General features: G+C 40.5%; 3 protein-coding genes across 5 annotated transcripts; 2 read left to right on the forward strand and 1 right to left on the reverse strand.

The window, feature by feature from the left end:
* Positions 1–921: 921 nt before the first annotated feature.
* Positions 922–1,790, forward strand: nr0b2b (nuclear receptor subfamily 0, group B, member 2b). The gene is made up of 2 exons (XM_046059428.1): positions 922–1,465; positions 1,549–1,790. The coding sequence occupies exons 1-2, from the start codon at positions 922–924 to the stop codon at positions 1,788–1,790; spliced, it is 786 nt and encodes a 261-aa protein (XP_045915384.1).
* Positions 1,791–2,090: 300 nt separating this feature from the next.
* kdf1b (keratinocyte differentiation factor 1b) lies at positions 2,091–8,559 on the reverse strand. Of its 3 annotated transcripts, none has more exons than XM_046058521.1 (4): positions 8,420–8,559; positions 6,473–7,410; positions 6,289–6,375; positions 2,091–4,445 (listed from the first exon to the last, which is right to left on the reverse strand). In XM_046058521.1, the coding sequence occupies exons 2-4, from the start codon at positions 7,389–7,391 to the stop codon at positions 4,351–4,353; spliced, it is 1,101 nt and encodes a 366-aa protein (XP_045914477.1). In that variant the 5' UTR covers positions 7,392–7,410; positions 8,420–8,559; the 3' UTR covers positions 2,091–4,350. The 3 variants fall into 3 exon arrangements, with proteins under 3 accessions (XP_045914477.1, XP_045914478.1, XP_045914476.1); XM_046058522.1 differs by having other exon boundaries at positions 8,532–8,550; XM_046058520.1 differs by lacking the exon at positions 8,420–8,559 and adding an exon at positions 7,511–7,731.
* A 2,783-nt stretch (positions 8,560–11,342) lies between these two features.
* On the forward strand, positions 11,343–19,781 carry zdhhc18b (zinc finger DHHC-type palmitoyltransferase 18b). The gene is made up of 8 exons (XM_046058519.1): positions 11,343–12,403; positions 13,118–13,278; positions 15,347–15,496; positions 15,739–15,876; positions 16,315–16,366; positions 16,475–16,577; positions 16,944–17,053; positions 17,799–19,781. The coding sequence occupies exons 1-8, from the start codon at positions 12,153–12,155 to the stop codon at positions 17,995–17,997; spliced, it is 1,164 nt and encodes a 387-aa protein (XP_045914475.1). The 5' UTR covers positions 11,343–12,152; the 3' UTR covers positions 17,998–19,781.
* The last annotated feature ends 628 nt before the right edge of the window (positions 19,782–20,409 follow it).

Consider the following 20,409-nt stretch of genomic DNA (forward strand, 5'->3'; position numbering starts at 1 on the left):
AATTTTTCATATTATTGATGTTGATTGAATTCATACTAAGTTATAATATTCATTTCTCCAAATCCTTCACAAACCAAGTCAAGTATTTACCAAATGTTAGCAATTTCCGGATAAAACTTTGTACGTTCATATTTTGCTGCCTCAATTACGATTATAGATGCAATCAACAAAAGCTGCTTAACAGTATTACCATTTCATCGGTTGTGTCGAAGAATAAGTCAGCTACCCATTTAAGATGTTACGAGTAAAAGTATTATTAACATACCCTGTGTTATGATTCATAAAAAGATCATTAATTATTAATTTAGTGCTAAGTAGACCACAGATATTTTCAGAAAGTAACAGGTGCTACAGGACAAGAGTTCACAGCTCTGTCTGTGGCCTAGATTACATATCTAGAGGAATTTACATGAACTGATTCCACCTTGATCAAGTTTGCAATTTTTTTTAAGGATTTCCAAAACTGAAAACTGGAGCTGGAACTGGCAGCACAGTTGTGATCCTTAAAACATAAAAAAACTTATTGTATCATGCAGGTCTAAGGTGTAACTGGGGCACAGGTCAGGTGGCAGTCTGTGCATTGACCCCGCCAGTCCTTGATAGACTGGTTCAGGCTGAGTTAATGACTCAGGTAAACATGATAAATGTCATTCACCCCGCCAGCTTCTGTATTTTCTTTAACTAGCCTTATCGCCGATACGTGGAACGAACCTAGATTCCTCTACATGAGTAGTCCACGGTCAGTTATTTATTTATTTTCTTTCAAATGCAGGGCCTTAAAAAAATAGGGTCAAGGCTGCATTTGGCGTGAGCAGGCGACATCCCGGATAAATAGAGCCTGAGCTTGTGGAATCGTGTGCAAGCCCTACATGGCATTGTTCATGCTTTCTGGAGCTTACTGCGGATACTTTTTCCTTCGTTATGTTTCCTCTAGAAGAGATTACAAACAATACTTGCTCTGGTTTCCGGGATAAGCATCCTCACACTATCCTTTACAACATCTTGAGCGGGAGGGAGAGTGGCTACCTCAACCGCAAACTGAACCATTGTGCCACGGAGCACAACTGCCACTGTGAGCAGAGGAGGACAGTTTGCCTTAAGGACCCAAAGGCCACTTGCCAAGTTGCCTCCAGTGTGCTGGTCAAAACCATCTGCTTTGTGAGAAGTTTACCATCCTTCAGTCAGCTTTCATCAGGGGATCAGTCGTCATTATTAAGACACTGCTGGGTTCCTTTATTTGTTCTAGGGCTCGCCCAAGAAAAGATAGTCTTCGAAGTGACTGATGTCCCAAATTCGAGTATTCTCCGACAGATTCTGCTCGGACCACGACTCCCCGAACAGGAGGCCGAGCAACCAACTCTTGCTGAAGTCCACAAATTGAGAGCTTGCTTGCATCTGCTGTGGAATCTGGATCTCAGTCCGAAGGAATATGCTTACCTGAAGGGTGTTTTATTGTTTAACCCAGGTAAAACACTTTTTTTTTGTTAGTTTTAATTAGCTTGTTGGATATGTGACATGATCTTTAATAAACACTTCTTTATGTTACAGCTGTTCAAGGACTGAGTGCCTTGTCGTTTGTTGAAGCCCTCCAACAAGAAGCCAAAAGAGCTCTCGAAGAAGTCATTCAACTCCTGCACCCAGAGGACACCGATCGCTTCAGCCACATCCTTCTAGCAGCCTACACCATTCAGACTGTCGGCTACAGCCTGGTCACAGAGCTCTTCTTCAAGCCAGTTATTGGCAACACAAATATGTTACATTTATTAACAAAGATGTTGTTTGTGCAATGAGATCCGTGTGAGAAAGCCTTATGTGAGTGAGTGTCATAAATATGAACTTTTATACAGTGAACTTAGGTTGAAAAGCACATGAAATAAACCTTTAAATAAATACCATGAGTTTGATGAGGTTATGGTTTAAAGAATTGCATGACCTCTGTGAAAACATAAAAATCAACATTTGTGAGGAAATTATATAATTATCAGTAGTGTCCTAATAGAGAGGGGATTTGAAAGCAGCATGGTCTGATCTTAAAAGAAATGCATACTGTGTCTCCCTCATGTGGCTAACAATAAGCATTCAATTTCCTCTTTGTTTCACTTCATTCACTTTATTGTTTTTACAATGGGACATCAGTTAAAAGATTGTGCACTGTCAATTTAAGAACCCTTCAATACATCTTAGCTGGAAATATAAAGTAGCCTACCATACGTTGGTGAAAGATCCAAGCATTAGACTTTGGAATTTAGGAAACCTTCCAAGAAAATGAAAGCAAAATGCTATGCTTTAGCAGACAATTCACCCCATTCAGTGAAATAAGAAGTATGTTAGGATAGTTTCAGTTACACATTCATCACTTCTTAAATAGTGCAGTTGTATTTTCTGCTTCCTGGTAGAACACAGCGCAACCTCTTTCACACCATTTCATTATAACCACCAAATACAAGAGCACAGATCCTGGGAGACAAGTGTAACCTGGACAGATAAACCATAAGGATGTGTGTATTAGCTATCCATGTGTATTAACTGCACTACAATAGGATCCATGACCAACAGTAATCATAAGCTAATGCTGATAAGGACACAGGGCTGAATAAATTTCACTGAGTCAGCTGGCCAAATTCCCATCAGCACCCAGGATCAAACACATCAAGCACGTTGGTGAAAAAAAACAGACATTCACTTAAAGAGTCGGCTCAGGATAATTTCACTAGTAAGTTATAGTTAAAGTACTTGACGCATATTTCAATTTGAGACTTGAGTTACAGACAGGACGGCCACAAACAGTATCCAGGATGCATCCCACTCCTGGTTAATTTAAAAGCATAAGAGCTAACTGCTTTATATGAGATTCAAGTTCTAACACTAATAATAATGTGCACACACTCCACATTGTATGAACATCAGAAGTAACAACAGAAAAAAGCATTTTTACATTCATTTTCCAAAGCTTTCAACTTGTCTTTCCATAGGGGGACAAACAAATATTATTTACTTACTTTCTTGCCTAAAGAATATCACTCTCATATCTGTATGGAAAATGTAAAGCTACTGCCAAAAGCCAGTCAGCTTAGTATAAAGACTGGAAACAGTGGGAACCAAGTTGCCTGGCTCTGAAATACACCCAACAAAAATTATGGCTCGACGCATAACCCCCTTTAAAACCACAACTTGTCTATTTCACACTTTGTTTCTCTGCGGAATAAAGAAACCAAACATAACGTGTTAATTAGTGAGCTTTAGAGGTGTTGCTAGGCAGATTTTGTGACCTTCGGACAGAACCAGGCTGGCTGGTTCCAATCTTTATGCTAAACTAAGATAACTAACTGGCTGTGGTGTGTCATTCTCAACAAGAAAGCAAATGAGCATATTTCCCAAAAGGTCAAACTATTCCGTTAAAAAAAACAATATACTTTCTTATTTCTAGTATACCACTAGGCACACAGAAAACACTCACCACAATATTATAATTACAGAATTAATCATAATTATTAATTAAATCAATTACTTACAATTACAGTATTGCCACTTTTAAATGGTAAATGGTTGCATTTATAACGCTTAACAATTTTGTCTGTCACTCACACATTCACACACGCTACGATGGCAGCTAGCTACCATGCAGGATGCTAACCAACCATTGGGAGCAATTTGGGGTTCAGTGTGTTGCCTCAGGACACCTCAACATGTGGGCATGTAGATCGAACCGCCAACCCTGTGATCAGAGGACGACCCCCTGAGCCACAGCAGCACTTCTAGGCAATGCTATGCCTGTTACATTAATATCAAATACATCAAACTATGGAAACTATCAGAACATCTCTGATCATTCATCTAGAATCATTGACTGTAAATGTGTGAGACATAACCACAGAATTGAAAGCATTGATACATACAGTTGTTTTTTTTTTTTTAAATCACACAAATTTGTTGAAAATCAAATCTATGGTGATGAAATGTGCCAAAAAAAATACAACTATATTATTTTTTTTACAAAACTAAATTCAAATGTCTTATGAATAACAACAGCAGGATAATCTGAACAGCAAATTAATACAATAGCTGCTGGTGATATCTGTCTGTAGGGCACACTCTCAATCAAACAATCCTTCAAATATACACATAATATTTATTAACCACAAATATCTACACACAGTGCCCTGAGTTCACTGAAGTCCTTCAGACAATGTGAATTTTCTTTCTTCACAGCAAAGCCATAGTCTCTACACAGAGCTTGGCTCCACCAGATACTCCTGTGCAAGTAGCGTCGCCTTTCAATGTCCCATAAGTGACCTTGTGGACGCAGCATGGCAAGTAATTCAAGCATAGATCGCCAGTGTGGAGCAGGAATCATGTTCTCAGAGAGGTGCGAATTAGTGGGACACCTGAAGAATTAGGTTCTGTGTGAGACGGAGAGTAGGCTGTTGGAGAACTAGAAGTATGACCTATAACAACAACAACAACAAAAAGACAGAAATATGATTACATGATTATCCCTCGGCATTAATCTGGAGAGGAGACTGAGCATTCAGTCTGCTCCCTGCCTCCAGATTCACAGTGCACTGCAACTAGAAATCCTTTCACACTTACATCTGGGATATTGTCATTTAAAGAGGTAGCAGTAAGTTGGAAAGATGGTGAATAAAACAGGAAAACATTTATAAAAATGTCTTTCAGACAGCATAAACTTATGCTTGCAGGTAGAGAACCTCACTTTATGCTATATAGCCAGATGCATAGATACACAATACAGGGCCTCATCACTCATACAAACAGATTTGTTAAGTGGCACATACAATGGCATTCAATATTTTTCTCAAATTTAAAACAAAATTCCATAAGTGGTCAAAGCCTGTGGCAGGACAGAGAGTCTTTATTGTTTGACTTAAAGGTTTCCTGTTAAGTGTTTACATTACATTTACTCATTTAGCTGATGCTTTTATCCAAAGTGACTTAAATTGCTATATATGTCAGTGGAGCAACTAGGGGTTAATGGGCTTGCTCAGGGATACACTGTGTCACAGTAGGAATCTAACCTGAGTCTCCCACACCAAAGGCATGTGTCTTATTCACTGCGCCATCACCACACCCATTAGTTGCAAATAGGAGCTAAGTTTTTACCCAGGGGCCCCTCTTTCGTTTGTCCTCCCAGACACACGGATGCACGAGCACACAGGTGACCCGATACACATTCCTGCCGACAGTTTCACACTATTCTGCTGATCTACAGGTGGCCAGCAAAGGCAGAAAATAAGAAGCCTGCTGGCAAGTAAACATGGATGAAAACAGCACAGGTTTCAAAGGCTGAATCCAAATGTCTTTACACTTGCAGACTTGCAGAATTAATGGGCGTGTTCCCGGGAAGTCCCGAGTGCCAAGGGCTGTCCAAATCAGCTGATCCAATCCACAAGGGGGCGGACTTTGTGCAGACTTTATGAAGAAGAAAAATTTATGAGGAAGTCAAACCAGTGGTCGGCACTTCTGGGACATACAGTACATGCGTGACAGATTTCCCCTGTTGTACGTTAGTCCTTATAGGCAAGTCATGCAACTCGGCAGCCATCTTGGCAACGCCTCTGGGCAGCTATTTTGGACTAACTAAAGATCAGGCTCCTATCTGAATGAATGGGGAGAGAGCCAGAACTGCACTTTTACAGGTCACCAGGACATAAAATCTACGGGAACAGAATCAGCAGTAAAATCTAGGGCTGCACAATATATCCCCTGAGCATCGTCATCGCAATGTGCCTTTGCGCAATAGTCACATTGCAGAACAGTGCAATATCAAGCAAATCAAATGAACTCAACCAGCTCAAGTTTTTTTTGCTGCTTGATGGAAAAGGAAAACTTGGACAGTTCTCATTTCAAGTTTGTCTGACATCATTTACTCCGATTTAAGAGTTATTGGATACACAGTTTGTAACTAGTGAGTGACAAGCAGGCAAGCAATCCCAATATTATTCTTGATCAGTTGATCAATTCTCCCTCACATCTGCGGAACCACAGGATTGGCTGAAATATGTTTCCAGCTTTGGCTGTTAAAAGCAGACGATTGGCTCTCTAGTGGGAGGGGCGGGATCACCAACATGTTTGCCATTACGGGCTTTCCCCATAGACTTGTACTGAGGATGTGATTGATTGGTTTGTCTCCTCTATAAAACGTTAAAAGTCACTAATCAAACTACTGGGAATAAAATAAGTGCATGACACACTATTCAGATAAAACAAATGTTCATGAAAAACAAGAGTAGCCTACATCTTATGAATTTAACAGTAAGAATTTCTTACCTCCATTGTGCCGCCACATCTCTCTGGCACACTTGTCAGAGGAGGTCAACTCTGATATTTGGATGTTTGGATTTGATTTGTAGTCATCTTGAGGAAACAAAGAAAATGAGAGGGATCGTTACTTGACGGTAGAAAAGCAGTTCTAGCACAATACTGAGTTAAGAAGTGAAAAACTACAACTTACTGTTGTTGCTGAATGAAAAGCCATCGCTCTCCCTCATTGTCTCGTTCCCGCTGTCCGACCACGTCCTCTCCCTGCGGGAGATGAGCGGCCTCCTCTTCGCGCTCTTCCGAGTGCTGATGCGGATGATGCCGCGCACCAGCCGGCACTCCGCCTCCTGCTCATCCATTTTGTGCTCCTCTGCCAGTGAGTTGATGAGCTGGTTGATGGCCTTGCTCTTCTTCAGAAACACAGAGTCTGACGTGCACCTGGCCAACTCTTCGATCTGATATTCAGAGTAGAGCTCCAGCAGCTTTTTAGTAATAAGAGAGTCCACGTTCTCCTCGCCATCCTCCCAGTCATCAAACCTCATAGACTCATGGAAGGACGTGTGGCTGGGCTGTGCTGGACCACCCGTCTGAGATGGAGATTTGGTTTCAACATCCAAAAACTCTATTGGACTGTCAACTTTGACTCCAGCGATGCGGACGTCCCCCAGCCAGTCGATTGCGTCCTGTTCTTTGTTGTCTCCTGGGTTCAAAGCTCGGAGGCTCACCTTCTCTGCTCTGTCAGGGGAGCTCTCGTTTGGTGCCAGGCACGGAGCGAGGGTGGAACGTTGGCAGACCCTATACAGGCCGCAAGTGAGCACGGAGCACACAAAGGTGCTACAGCTCCTTGGAGAAGCGCAGGGATTGCAGGTTTGTGCCGCAGAGGCGGGGTCAGCTGAGCCAGGAATGAAGCCAATGGTCTCAGACTCCTTTCCATTAGCATCTTTCAGTTGAGCTTTGTGGACTGTCTTTGGCTCAGGGGCCGGGAGTCGGTCTTCCACTGGGTCAACACAGCGCTCCTCATAGGAAAACCTCTGGCTGCTGCTCTGGCTGAGTGCACGCCTGTAGCTGCCAGGCCCTGAGTCTCTCAGACTACCAGTGCTGCCGGCAGACATGGCTTAGTGGCTCCAAGGTCTAGACATGAATGAGAGAAAATTAAGTCAATAGGTGTGAGCTAAATGGTAAGGCAGTGTTGGAATGGCATCGCTAAACAACATCCTTGCTATCAACCTACAATTGTAGCCGCCCGAGGCCATCTCTCTTCAAAACATATGTGAAACTGCTATCCCCAGGTGGCAGGTAAAGTAACCCAACTGGTTCTCTCAAGGATGTGTAAGCACACAAAGACTGTTCACATATCAAATTCATTGTATAATGTCATGGAAGTTTAGAATGTGAACACGAAAAGGTTAAAATAATTAAATAAACAAAAACGATCTGCCGCATGCAATGCCATCTGTGACACTAAATCAAGGCACACCAAATTTAATTTAAAAAATCTTGGAATTGAATGCCCCCTCGGTCACGGGAAAACGTCGATCAGCCGGAGAATGACCAACTAGCGTAGATTACTTATTTTGATCTGTTTTTCAATTCCGAACTTGTTTAATCAAACACCGGGTAGTAAAATGTCAGCATTAAAACGGATTTAGACGGCTGTTAGCTGGGCGTGTTAAGTTCGAATAAAAACGGCATTTTTATAGGAGTAACCACTGGGTGAACGCTGCATGAATGCCGAGTTGAGGAACAAATATTTTTGAATCCAAATTATCTTTGGTTATTTTCTCCGGGTATACATATTCACTGAAAACATAAGTAGCTTTACATTGCCAGATCTTCATTGGGTGTCTGGCGGTTCCCTGACAGTATGTGTTAGGACGAATGTTTACATGAGTCATACAATGTAACGTTATGTAGGTAATAAACAAACGGAGTAAAGTAAAATGAACAAATTTTTTAGCTCTTTTTATCCACATCAAACCACTTCCCTTGCCACGTTACAGTTTGATACACATTAATAAACCATAATCCCTTTCGTGTATAAAAAATATTTTCACTTTCATGGCGACTTGTCAACGCCACAACTGACGCGGAAAGTAACGTTCAGTCCAAGCAGACGAATTTCTCACTAAACATTACTCACAGTAAACACAGTGCATCCACCGAATAAATTAGTGTTCTCTTCTCCAGGAAACATTAAACACTTCTGCCCCAAAGGTTTCACTTTTAGTAAATTGTCGACCAAGTCCGTGTACCTGAGGGTCAAGGTGGAGGAAATGCACCAGGTAGCTACAACAGCAGTTTCAACTTCCGGTTATATATTCAAAAATAAAACGCAAGTGAAATTGCGACTACAAGTGCGATAGGGTTATGTATTTTACGTATTAACAGTGATAATTAAAAACACAATAAAAGCACGTTTTAGAAAACAATGGAAATTAGCCCAAAAGGCCACTTTCAAACACAATATTTCACATAGACAACATTTGTTCACTTTTATTTTGACATGACTTCCTTTGTTGTGCCAAGTTCTACCTGCCTTCCGAGAACTGCTTACCCTCGCGGGAGCGGGCACAGCTGAAACGAGAACTACAAGATATGGTAAAGCTAGGAAAGTATTGTTTTAAAAACGATATAATCTTCTTTGTGGGATTCATCTTTAATCTCTATAGCATTTAAAAACGTAGTTTATTTAATTCATGCAGTATTTATTTCTGAGGCGATTAATCCTTTGAGAATGATCAATAAATTAAAGTTGTGGCAGAGAACAACGAATGCAGTAGCAAATGTACAAATGTTGCCTGGACTGACAAGCAATATACAGAAATGGGACAAAATGTGCAACGTTACATCTATCAAATTCATCCTAAAACAACATTACTATTACCTGCTTTTATTCTTCCTGCTAAACACTTCTGTCTTTGACCTGGTCCTGACAGCAAAGGCATGAAGCAACACAGATGGTCTAGCCCGTGACTGGGGAAAACAGTATATGATGTCCTATTTTGCATGTTGCAAATCATTTTTTTTAAACTTCATACTGTGAACTTCCTCACATCCTATAGTAAATATTTTTCACACCCCTGCACAAACTGTACAGTAGGACGAGCCCAGAGCACGAATAACAAATTTTGAGAGTCAACTCTGACAATCTAAGCCAGTTCAGTAAATAACTTGCTTGATCTGACCACAACTAGGATAACCAGACACTAACCTCTTTTAAGGAACATCTCATGAGCGCTGGTTTTCTTCAAGTGGAACTCAAAAATCATAAGACACTTTGCAATGCAGAACTGACATGTCCCTTGATTATGTGCCCTTGACCATTAGTTAACATGCTGATTTGGATCCTGGACTAACAGGAACTGTTTCTCTCTGTAAAGGAATGAAGGGCATATGAAGGACATGACAAGTATGGATCACTAATTGGTGTAGGCCTACTGACCTAAAACTATTTTTCAGTAGCATACTTGATCATTTGAGACACAGTTCCATCAGTTTAGGCCCCTGATTCCCTAAGGACAATATTTCAAAGCTTTTTATTTACACAGATTTCTTAACCCTTCATATGTCTAAGGTTACCTGAGGTATTATCCGGTTTTATTGTGTTGATGTCTTAATTCTGTCCTCTCTCCACTTGTCGTAGCCTTGGTGTCGGATTTCTTCTGATTGCCGGAAGTGAGTGTGAATCTGCTCTTATCTCTCACCAAATTAAAGATCACTCGCTATGACCAGTTTAATGCATTTAAGTCTTACTTTGCTCCATTATGCTTCTTGACTTACAGTACTTGTTTTATCTATTTTTTTTTTATATTTTCTGCATACTATTGTGACACACCATATACCATATAATTTTTTTTTGGATGTGTAAACCTGTTTAAATAAATCTGATTCTGATTCTGGGTCTAAACATATACTGACTACCATGTGTAGTACTTTGTAAGGAGTAAAGGTGTTACATTAAATTATTTATTTTCACAGTTTTTAGTTATTTACACATATATTTATATCATCCTGTTTGCTTACTTATGTCTTATAATGTTTATTTTGTACTTTGTGCACTATTTGCCTTTTGAACTAATCATTTGCATGGACAGTGTCTTCTACCATATTGCAAATATTTTTGTTTTAATGAGTTGGATAACGCTATTCACATTCCTGACTTGATAAAGTATCATCATCCCAACTGGTGAGAATTTGGAGGTGTTTTTGTTACCAAGGCCAGGGCAGACAAAATGTCTCAGTATTTTAAGAGAAGGAAACAAAATGTAGCCTACATACAACAAAAGATGTGTGTTTCCACTCTTACTATAATCGAGACATGTGTCAAATGACATTTCCCTTAAAACATGTTATATACTGTCAATTTTAATTAATGATAGTGTAAATGTAATGCATTTACCAGGAGATGGGTGGGAGATGAATTTCTCAGCCAAAACAACCACTGCATAATAGGACTACTGCATCCACCCCATAACTATCTTAAGAGACCGAGTAGTCAAATGGTTTTAACAGCATGCATGGCTCAACTGTAATTTCATTTCACGTAGTCTTCCTGGCTAAAACAACAGGACGCATTTCTCAGCAGCTAAAAACATCAGTTCTGCCAAAATAATTGCATCCACCCCTTCAACTCAGTAAGGGCACTCAAATCGTGATAGGAATCAAATGGTGTTATCAGCACAAACTTTAATTGATCGACTTTGACTTAACATTTGCTTAAAACACATTGATAAAATACACACCAAATAGAAGGTCTTCAGAAATATTGAGAGATTAATGAACAAACCCATGCAAATTTCAGACCAATTTACGGAGTCTAATTAACCATTGATGAACGTTCAGAGACTATAAACTTCTGATCATTTATCATCATTGATGAACCCCACAAAGACGATTATATCGTGTTCAAGCAGTACTTTACTGTAGAAATCTTTATTGTCTGGTACATTTGGCACCAGCTGTGCGCGCTCCCGCAAGGGGCGTATTGTTCGTGGCAGGAAGGCAGAACTCGCCATAACATCGGTTATGTTGCCGAAAATGTCCTCGATGAATCTGCGTCAAGTCACACACAGTGACCGCTGATTTACCGGATATTGCAAAATGTGGCTACTATTGACGTTTGATATTTGACATTTATAGAGAAAAATGTACTAATGACCGTAGGAGACGTACTCCAATACATTATGTGGCCACTCCGTTTTAGGGAGTGCCATCGTCATACCTAAACTGTTATATTTTAACAACTGGTTTTTATTTCGAAAGAAAAACAACCGGAAATACACCTTTTAGTTGAGTGACGTTTGACAACAGCCAACGTGCTAACCTATATTAGTCACGAACGTGTAAGACTCCTGGCAGGAGAGCAGTATGTATATAAAATGCGACGTTTTAGTGCTTCTTTTAACTGTAACGTTACATAAAGGTCCTCTGAAGAATAGCAAAAAGGTTAGCTAATCGGTGCACGGCGAGCAAGCTAACAAGCTAGCAATGTTAACGGTATTTGGGGTTTAACGTTACTGATGTTAAAAAGTCCGCAGCTGGCTGAGTTGGCTAGTCTGAATGGAAGAGCTAACAGGCTAACTTAACTATCGCCCGAATTGGTGCGAAGTCCTTCTGGAGACAGACTTTCAGAGGACTAACGTTAACATAAATGAAGAGGAATGGAAAGTAACGGGGAACATTTAGAGCGCTGGGTCTTAAGGTTATTTACAACTGGACACCCATAGTAAAGGATTAGCTTGTTTTCTACGTGGAATGACGACATTTTCACCGTTCAGCTGCCTCAAACACGGGCGTTGGTGATGCTGTCGGTCACTGGCCAAATGCTCCGGCTGTCCGAATTGGGACAGAGCATCAAAACTACATTATAAATCATGAAAAACTGCGAGTATCAGCAAATCGACCCGCAGGCACTTCCGACACCAACCCCGACCCCTCCACCTCATCATGGAAACGACAGTGACAAGAGAGAGGAGCCGAAGAGACCGAGGAGAAAGTGGGAAGTTTTCCCCGGAAAGAATCGCTTCTACTGCGATGGACGGATCATTGTGGCTCGACAGAATGGGGTCTTGCCCCTCACTCTGGGCCTTATTCTCGTCACAAGTGGATTATTCTTTATATTTGAGTGAGTCCATGTTTCATATTAGGTCAACGATTCTGTCATATCACCTGCGAGTTCAGTCGTTGTTTCTGGTGACAAAGGTATGGTATTTAAAGGACGAAATTTCAATACATCTCAGCTACGGCAATGTGAAGTGAAGCAAACCAGCTCTATAAATTGAAATTTCATTGAATTGACTCCTGTCTGGGGTATTATATCTAGGCCGAACCGTAGAGCAGGTCCTAATCATTTCATACAATTTCATTATTTATGTTTTACAAGCGCATTGTCTTGTCTAATACGCAATTCAACAAAAAAAAAAATCAGATTTCATAATGCGATCCGGCAGGCTTTACAAAATTGTACATCTAAAAGTTCTATTTGTCCCATCATTTTGGGCTTACAATGTGTGAACATCTGTTTTGGTTGTACATTAAACCTTGATTTCTAAACTGTTATTGTGATATGATTACTACTATAATAAGGAATAGTGCTTGAATATGAAAACGGCAGTATTTCTATCACAGTAATGTAAAGTGTGTTCTTCCTCCAGGGATTCAGATAGTGATTAAAGGCACTGAATGTTAATTAAAATAGATCCCCCTGGTGGATGGAAAAAAAACCAGCAGGCTCAGTTTGAGACAGGGCTCTGTTTCCAGTCTTCCAGCCTTTGATATGGTCAGCCTGTCTTGGTAACTCACCCTCTCTCTCTCTGTCTGTGGCTGCCCCATATCACAGCTGCCCCTTCCTGGTCAAACACCTGACCAGCTGCATACCTGTTATTGGAGGAGGCCTCTTTGTATTTGTGGTCATCACCCTGCTCCAGACTAGCTTCACTGACCCCGGCATCCTGCCCAGAGCAACGCCAGACGAGGCTGCAGACATTGAAAAACAAATTGGTAAGGGCCGAGTCAGTTGTAAGTGGAGTCAGGACTATATGGTGGTCTCAAGTGCTTTTGACTTTGATATTCAGTATCATTTAATTGAGGTTTTTTTTTTTTTTTTAGTATTCGATGGTTTCCCTCAGAGTGGTGGGAACTCCAGTTTATTGCATCGTCCACTTGACCTCTCCCTGTGGTCTTTATATTTCCTAAAGGAAATCTGAACCGTGAACTCATACTGCCTAAGCTCAGCTCATTTCTTTATACGTTACCCTCTGCTCAGTGGCATTCAATTATGTCAAACTTTAAGGACATACTATTTTTGGTGCTGTCGTAAGAGCTTTCACATGTTTTATTTTGCTTCAGAGCACTATTCACAGGTGATGTTGAAGTTCTGTCATTGTTCTGCAAGCATCTGCTATTTTACTCTGAAACGGAAACATAAGCCAAGTCCTAATGGAACGGTCACCGGCCATTCTGTGAACTGGAAGATTTGTTATTCCTCTGACAAGGTCCTGTACTGATTCCTTTACCCCAATCTGTCCTTTTTACACCACAATCGTGTTCAAAGCGGTGCTTCAGTTAGTTCACTGTCAGTTTTCACCAACAGTATCTTTTCTTTTCATGTGGCATGCTCCAATATGACCTTAGTGTCTAAAGTTGGCTTCATGTGCACCTTATTAACTCCTACTCATGACCAGAGTTTTGGCAGTAGTGATGTAAGATGTTCTTAAAACTGTACTGCTGCTTTTCCAGCTATTTTTGAAACAAAGACTCTGACATAAGTATTGATTATTTACCTTCCGCCCTATCTGTAAGGAAATGCTTTGCACATTTGACTCTGTATTCTCTGAACAGGTGTGTTAGGCTAACTTATCCCATTTAAAAAAAAAAAAAAAAAAAAAAAAAAAAAAAGGACACAGAATGTTTTGATTGGAAGATTGGAAGATCTGCTGCATAAACTAGAGCTGTGTCCAAATTTTATTATAATGCAGGTTTTGAGGACAGATTCACACTGGAAAAGTGACTGAATAAATTGCCCTCAAATTATTAAAAAAAATGATTTGAGCTTCCTGTCCCACAGTGAGGATGGTGGTGGGTGAAACAGGTCCGGGAACACCTCAGACACCACTCTAAAATATTTCCTGTTGTTACAAAATGGAAAAAGTACATTGACTTCTTATATATTGAGTGGAAATAATATATAGAATATACAAGCAGTATTGTGACACAATATAAACTTCTTATTTTTATTTTTACAGTAGACATTTTGGCATTTCATTGCAGGAAAAATTGTTAATCACAAGTGCTTCCAGTTCAGGTGAGCCAGTTCCAGGGTGCTGGTATTGTGCCTGCTGGCTCACTGGCACACTTGGTGGAACTCTGCCATCGTTAATGTTGTTTGATTCACATGTGCCGTGCCAAGTCAAAATGTTTGCTATAAACAAAGGTCTCTAAAGCAGAAAAGGTTTCTGGTTGGAAAGCCCCACAAGCCTTGTTGGAATGTTATTTTGTGCTTTGTCAGATTGTTGTTATGGCTGTATGCCAGGCTGTGCATATTAATCAGAATTTAGAAAGCAAGTGGGACAGGAGAATGGACTGGGTTGTGAGCATTCACTGCGGGAGCTAGCGTGGCTTGCAGGCCTACAGCAGTCTTTCACAAGTTGAAAATTATACAACTCTTGATTGTCGATACTCTCTAATGTCTTAGCGATCACTGTAACCACTGCCTTCTTTGGCCTGCCTGGCTGGACCTTGGAGATCACTGTAATTTTACCTATTAAAGTCCAGTCAAACTGTGTAGAGTGGGTCAATTCACAACTGGAAGTGAATGTATCCCGCCCTGTTGCTCATAAAAATGAACAGGGAGTGAAACCTTATCTTACCACAGGTGTGTGTGTGTGTGTGTGTGTGTGTGTGTGTGTGTGTGTATATATATAATGGGTGGCAAAGTCATTTACAGAATACGCAATTTCTGTTTTTTACAAATCGCCTGTATATGTTTAATGGCTAGAGTTTAGGTGGAAATAATAAAAAGCCAGACGACTATCACGGTTGTGTCTCTTTCCTGTCCTCTCCTGTGTAGACAACACTGGAAACGCCAGCTATCGACCTCCACCGCGCACCAAGGAAGTCCTCATCAACCAGCAGGTGGTGAAGCTCAAGTACTGCTTCACCTGCAAGATGTTCCGTCCTCCGCGCACCTCCCACTGCAGCCTGTGTGACAACTGTGTGGGTGAGCTGTGGACACACACCGACACGCTGACATTTTCCAATGATAAATAATGAATAGAGGCCTCATAGGGCTACTGCCAACATCATTCCATTACTCCAGTTCAGGCTAGACTGACTTGAATGACATGTCCGAGTATTCTCCAAACTGCTGGTCGACTCCTAAAATTAATTTTTTATGAATTGAAAAGGTCAGTGGGTTCCACTTTGAGTTCATTGTGAGTTCTCCTTTTGTTTCTCTGTCAGAGCGTTTCGACCATCACTGCCCTTGGGTGGGGAACTGTGTGGGCAAACGCAACTACCGTTTCTTCTACACCTTCATTGTGTCGCTGTCCTTCCTGACGGCGTTCATCTTCGGCTGTGTGACCACGCATCTAGCACTGAGTACGTGTTCCTGCTCCGATTTACAGGTGTTCCATGGTTGGAAAACAGTTAGGATTTTACCGATAATAACTGCAAACACACCTGGCTCAAACAGGACCTGTCAGTGTGGTAATAGTTTTTTTTCTGGCTTGGACTGCCAGACGGGCGAGGTTTATCACATCAGAGCAGTTTCGGTTTCTGATAAGAAAAATATAAAAGTGTCTGGAATTCTCTACTTGGTCATTTGGCCGCTCGCCTGCTTCTAAATTTAATTTAATTGCCAGTGTTTAAATTTAATTATTCTAAGAGCCCTGCTCGCTAAAGGGTTAGAATAATATTTGAAGAAATTTAACTGCAACTGTTTTGGGCATCCCAACATGACCACACACATTTTCTCTTTAATGGACTCAGAAAGACACTTTGAGCCATGTGTCATTATAATGTTTTCCTCTCTTTCAGGGGCGCAAGGTGGAAAAGGCCTGGTGTTTGCTTTACAAGAGAGTCCAGGCAGATATCCTTTTAATCATAAATGTGTTAAAGTGAACACTGTCTGGGAGTGTGTTTGATAGATTTCTCCCAACTCCAGTACACCTGTGCTCTCCTTTACCCAACCTTTCACTGCTGTGGAGCTGGTGATATGTTTCTTCTCAGTCTGGTCCATCCTGGGCCTCTCAGGCTTCCATACATACCTGGTTTCTTCCAACCTGACCACTAATGAAGACGTGAGTATGGCCTAGAGTTAAATTTGTTACACTACAATTACAGAGCCAATGTTCAAGAACAATTTGGAATATTTGAAAAACAAAAGTAATATTAAATTAATTACATACAATTACATATATATATTGCAGTAATGTCACAATTGAATAGAATATCTAGAAATCCACATGAAAAAATAATAATAATAGATAGTTGCTGAGGAAAGCAAGATTTTTATTTTTTTTAAACTTTTGTGAAGTTAATGAACTTCCAAACCAGATCAAGGACTACCTTGCAGAAACTCTCAATGCAAAATTTAAATGTATTTTGAATAAAAACTGTTAAATGTTCAACAGTAAGTACACTTTATATCTTGTTGTCTTTTCCAGATTAAAGGCTCCTGGTCAGGCAAGAGTGGAGAAGATGTCACCAACCCATACACTCACAGAAACATCTTTGTCAACTGTTGTTCTGTGCTCTGTGGACCCATGCCACCCAGGTTAATCTTCCCACATATCTCACATACTAAGTGAACTACTAAAGGGATCCATAAATGATTACCACCTAAAGATGACGTCAGTTTGCATTAGCATTTCTCGCTCTGATACAGATAGGGTTGAGTGCCAAAACCAGGTCCAAATTACCAAGAACCGTGGATTTGTTAAGACATGTGCGTTTCAGTTCTGCTTATTGGTCCTGACTGAACTGCCAGGGTCTGCTAACATCAAGTCATTTGTTACGCAGTATGTCGACAGAGCACGCGAGACCGCAGCAAACGCTTTAAAGTTTGGTTTAGCTTCAATGTAAAACACACGTACACACGTACCACCACTATGACGAAGCATTTACTTCAACACGGCGTGAATCTGATGGAACGCACCGTGTTCAGTATGCTGTGGTCTCCCAGCTGCAGTGATGCCCCAGATACAGCTAACGCTAACAGTAGCAATGACTCATGCTCAGAGATAAAACACAGATGAGCTGACGTTCACCTTTTTATATTGAATGTAAATGAATGTTATCTTCAGCTTATTCCAATATATATTTTTTTCTGGCTACAAGCTTGTAGCTGCGTGTTTCTGAGTTGCATGTGCTTGCTTACAGGATGTGAGAAAAATGTGTAGTCGTGCAGTTTCTGAATGCGAAATTGAGATTCATTACATGTACATTTGTTACCTCTTGATGTTCAGTGTGCATCCATCACTAACACACCTAATGACTTGGATCTTCCTTGTCTTTTTCAGCTTGATCGACAGACGAGGGTTCCTGCCCGCAGATGAATCTTCCCAGACTGCTGGCGTGGACATCGAGCTGCCCACTCTGGCAACTAAAAGCGAGATAAATGTGGTAGGAGGATCTTCCCTGCTGGCTTTTGGCTTGCAGGCATCCCCTTCTCCTGTGCCTGCACACCCCAACTCCCACCAAAACACTTCCTCTGCCTGACAGAAGCTTTCTTGTCTGCTGTTGCCCCAACCCAGAATCTGCTGCTTGTTGTGTATGGGTTAATCCCTACATACTGTTTACACTACAGTCAGAGGTTTACATATCAGTACTACTTTTCTTAGTACAAACAAGACTTGTAAAAGCATTTTGAAAGTAGGTAAACAACTTGGTGTAAGCTGGCAAAATATTAATTGGTTTTATAATAAATTTGAACGTTTTGGGAAATGTGCTTATTTGCTGAGGGTGAGATGAGAAGATCAATATCAATCCCACGTCTGTGTGTTAAAGCTAGCCTGTAAGTTTTGTAGAACAGAGGCAAGGTGGTAATTATGTCGTAATGGTAAATGCTATAACATAGCGTAACAGTAGAGAGACAAGTTACGTCAGCAAACTGACTCAGTAATGTCAGTTACACAGCAGATTTGGCTTTGCTAACATTATAGCCACTATAAGCTGTCGGTCATACCAGACAGCTCGTAGCAGCAAAAGTGTGTTGCATTGAGCAGGAGTGCATTTTATCGCTTATGATTTCAACGTGTTGTGTGAGAGGAAGATTTTGGTATTTCTTCCTTCAGAACTTAGTCTAATTTTTTGAAGTAAGCAGTTGGAGTCTGGACATTTTTTAGCCTAGCTTAGAAGGAAAGCTGCTAGCATAGCTCTGGCAAAGTGGAAAAAATTCCACCTAGAGTACCAACACCTCTAAAGCTCACAAATGAACAGGCTTAATTTTTTTTGTATCTAAAGAAACCCAATACATCATTTAAGTAAGACAAATTTGGTTGGTGTACTTAAATGTTTTCAAAGCCAGGCTTGCTGTTTCCCCTTGTTTCAAGTATTTGTGCTAAGCTAAGCTAATCAGCTGCTGGCAGCATTGTTATATTTAGTGTACAGACACAAGAGTGGGATCAATCCTTTCATCTCTGGGGTGGAGAAAAAGCAAATGAGCCTGTTCGACAAAAGGGAAAACTATTCTTTAAGTTTATGATTGAGTAACATTTGGTTGGCCCCGGGCAGTTCACTCATGTCTGAACAGCTCAGTCATGTTTACCTCATGGACATAAACAAATTAGGTTTACTGACATTATGCTTTAGAAATAAGGAACAGGGATATTATTCACTATGTATTTTTATACCTTTTTTTTTTTTTTTTTTTTTTTAAATTCACCATCCTCAATATGTTGTTCCTGTGCAGTATGTCCACTCAGGGTGTTTTTTAAAAGGGAGAAAGAGAGCAGGAGTTGTAATAAGCGAAGACTCAGATGCTGTTTCCAGCTCGTCGTCCTCCTCACAGGGCGGCTCTCTTGCTGTTCTCTCTGACAGCAAGGGATCTTAACATGGCGACTGGAGAGTTGTACAGCAACTTTTGTTTACAAGACGTGAGTGCGGTTCAGTCAGAGTTGCAGTCTGAGCCACAGTACTCTCGTATCAAGCCTCTTTTTCTGTTTACACCAAAATAACAAGACGGCTATAAAACCTTTTTTTATTTGTGTGTACAGAATAAACAGAAAAGCAAGTGAAGTTGCACTGTTTCTAGTCTTTTTATTAAGTTTTATTTTATTGTTTTATTTTATTGTAAATAGTCTTTTGAATTCAGATTCCATAAACTGGGGAAGCTGTGAGGAAAGCTTTTTCTGCACCAACTGTTCCTTGTTTGTCGTAACACACCAAGCCAACCAACATCATTTCCCAATTCTTTCCCTTCATGTCATTATTCCACGAATGTTTTTTGTATTTTGTCAGTACCTGAAATGTAATAAAACATGCATTTTTGTCCATGCAATTCATCATCTGTGTGTACTATTTTATTTTATTTATTTTTTGGTCATTGTTTTGTTTGTCCACCTTCACAATTATTATAAACATATTGGAGTATAATTGTATTTTCAAAGGAAAGGTCATAGCATCAGTACGCTCCCCCTGTGTCCATTCACCCGGTCTTAACTTTCTGTTCTGTATGTGGTCTGTCTCTGTGCCTGTGTCCTGCCACCGAAACTAGGAGGAGAAATGTCTGGACTTTGCTGTGTCCTGCACTGGCTGATTAGCCCCTGTTAGTGCAGGAAAAGTGATGCTTGAGCTTGGTAAGCCTGTTAAGAGAAAGGGAAAGAGAGTGCACTGTGCCCCACCACTGTGTCTGCATCTCCTCTTGGCTGGGTGCTGTACTGCTGCATGGCTTTATTCATAACGCTGTCATGTTGAATACAATGAAGAGTGCATAATTTAATACAATACAGGATGTACTGAATGTAAAATTAGTTCAACATTTACGTATAGTTATGGCTCAAACAGTTCCAAAATAGAGTTCTTGTTAAAGTAGAAACACATTTGAAACCGCTTTTTTAGGCCACGATGGGTGAGGAAAACTTCTAATAATATTGTTAAACACTAAAGTGCTTTTTCTATTTGGACATTGAA

This window comes from Micropterus dolomieu, linkage group LG09 (assembly GCF_021292245.1).
Source record: "Micropterus dolomieu isolate WLL.071019.BEF.003 ecotype Adirondacks linkage group LG09, ASM2129224v1, whole genome shotgun sequence".
Lineage (NCBI taxonomy): Eukaryota > Metazoa > Chordata > Actinopteri > Centrarchiformes > Centrarchidae > Micropterus > Micropterus dolomieu.

What these genes read in the sequence shown, in the direction of transcription:
- kdf1b (XM_046058521.1), bottom strand. Translation starts at nt 7,391, where the DNA reads ATGTCTGCCGGCAGCACTGGTAGTCTGAGAGACTCAGGGCCTGGCAGC. An exon ending in CTTTTCATTCAGCAACAACA is followed by an intron (nt 6,376 to 6,472) that starts GTAAGTTGTAGT and finishes TGTTTCCTCAAG; the next exon opens with ATGACTACAAATCAAATCCA. An exon ending in GATGTGGCGGCACAATGGAG is followed by an intron (nt 4,446 to 6,288) that starts GTAAGAAATTCT and finishes TTGTTGTTATAG; the next exon opens with GTCATACTTCTAGTTCTCCA.
- nr0b2b (XM_046059428.1), top strand. Translation starts at nt 922, where the DNA reads ATGTTTCCTCTAGAAGAGATTACAAACAATACTTGCTCTGGTTTCCGG. An exon ending in TGTTTTATTGTTTAACCCAG is followed by an intron (nt 1,466 to 1,548) that starts GTAAAACACTTT and finishes TTTATGTTACAG; the next exon opens with CTGTTCAAGGACTGAGTGCC.
- zdhhc18b (XM_046058519.1), top strand. Translation starts at nt 12,153, where the DNA reads ATGAAAAACTGCGAGTATCAGCAAATCGACCCGCAGGCACTTCCGACA. An exon ending in GACCACGCATCTAGCACTGA is followed by an intron (nt 15,877 to 16,314) that starts GTACGTGTTCCT and finishes CCTCTCTTTCAG; the next exon opens with GGGCGCAAGGTGGAAAAGGC. An exon ending in ACCTGACCACTAATGAAGAC is followed by an intron (nt 16,578 to 16,943) that starts GTGAGTATGGCC and finishes TGTCTTTTCCAG; the next exon opens with ATTAAAGGCTCCTGGTCAGG.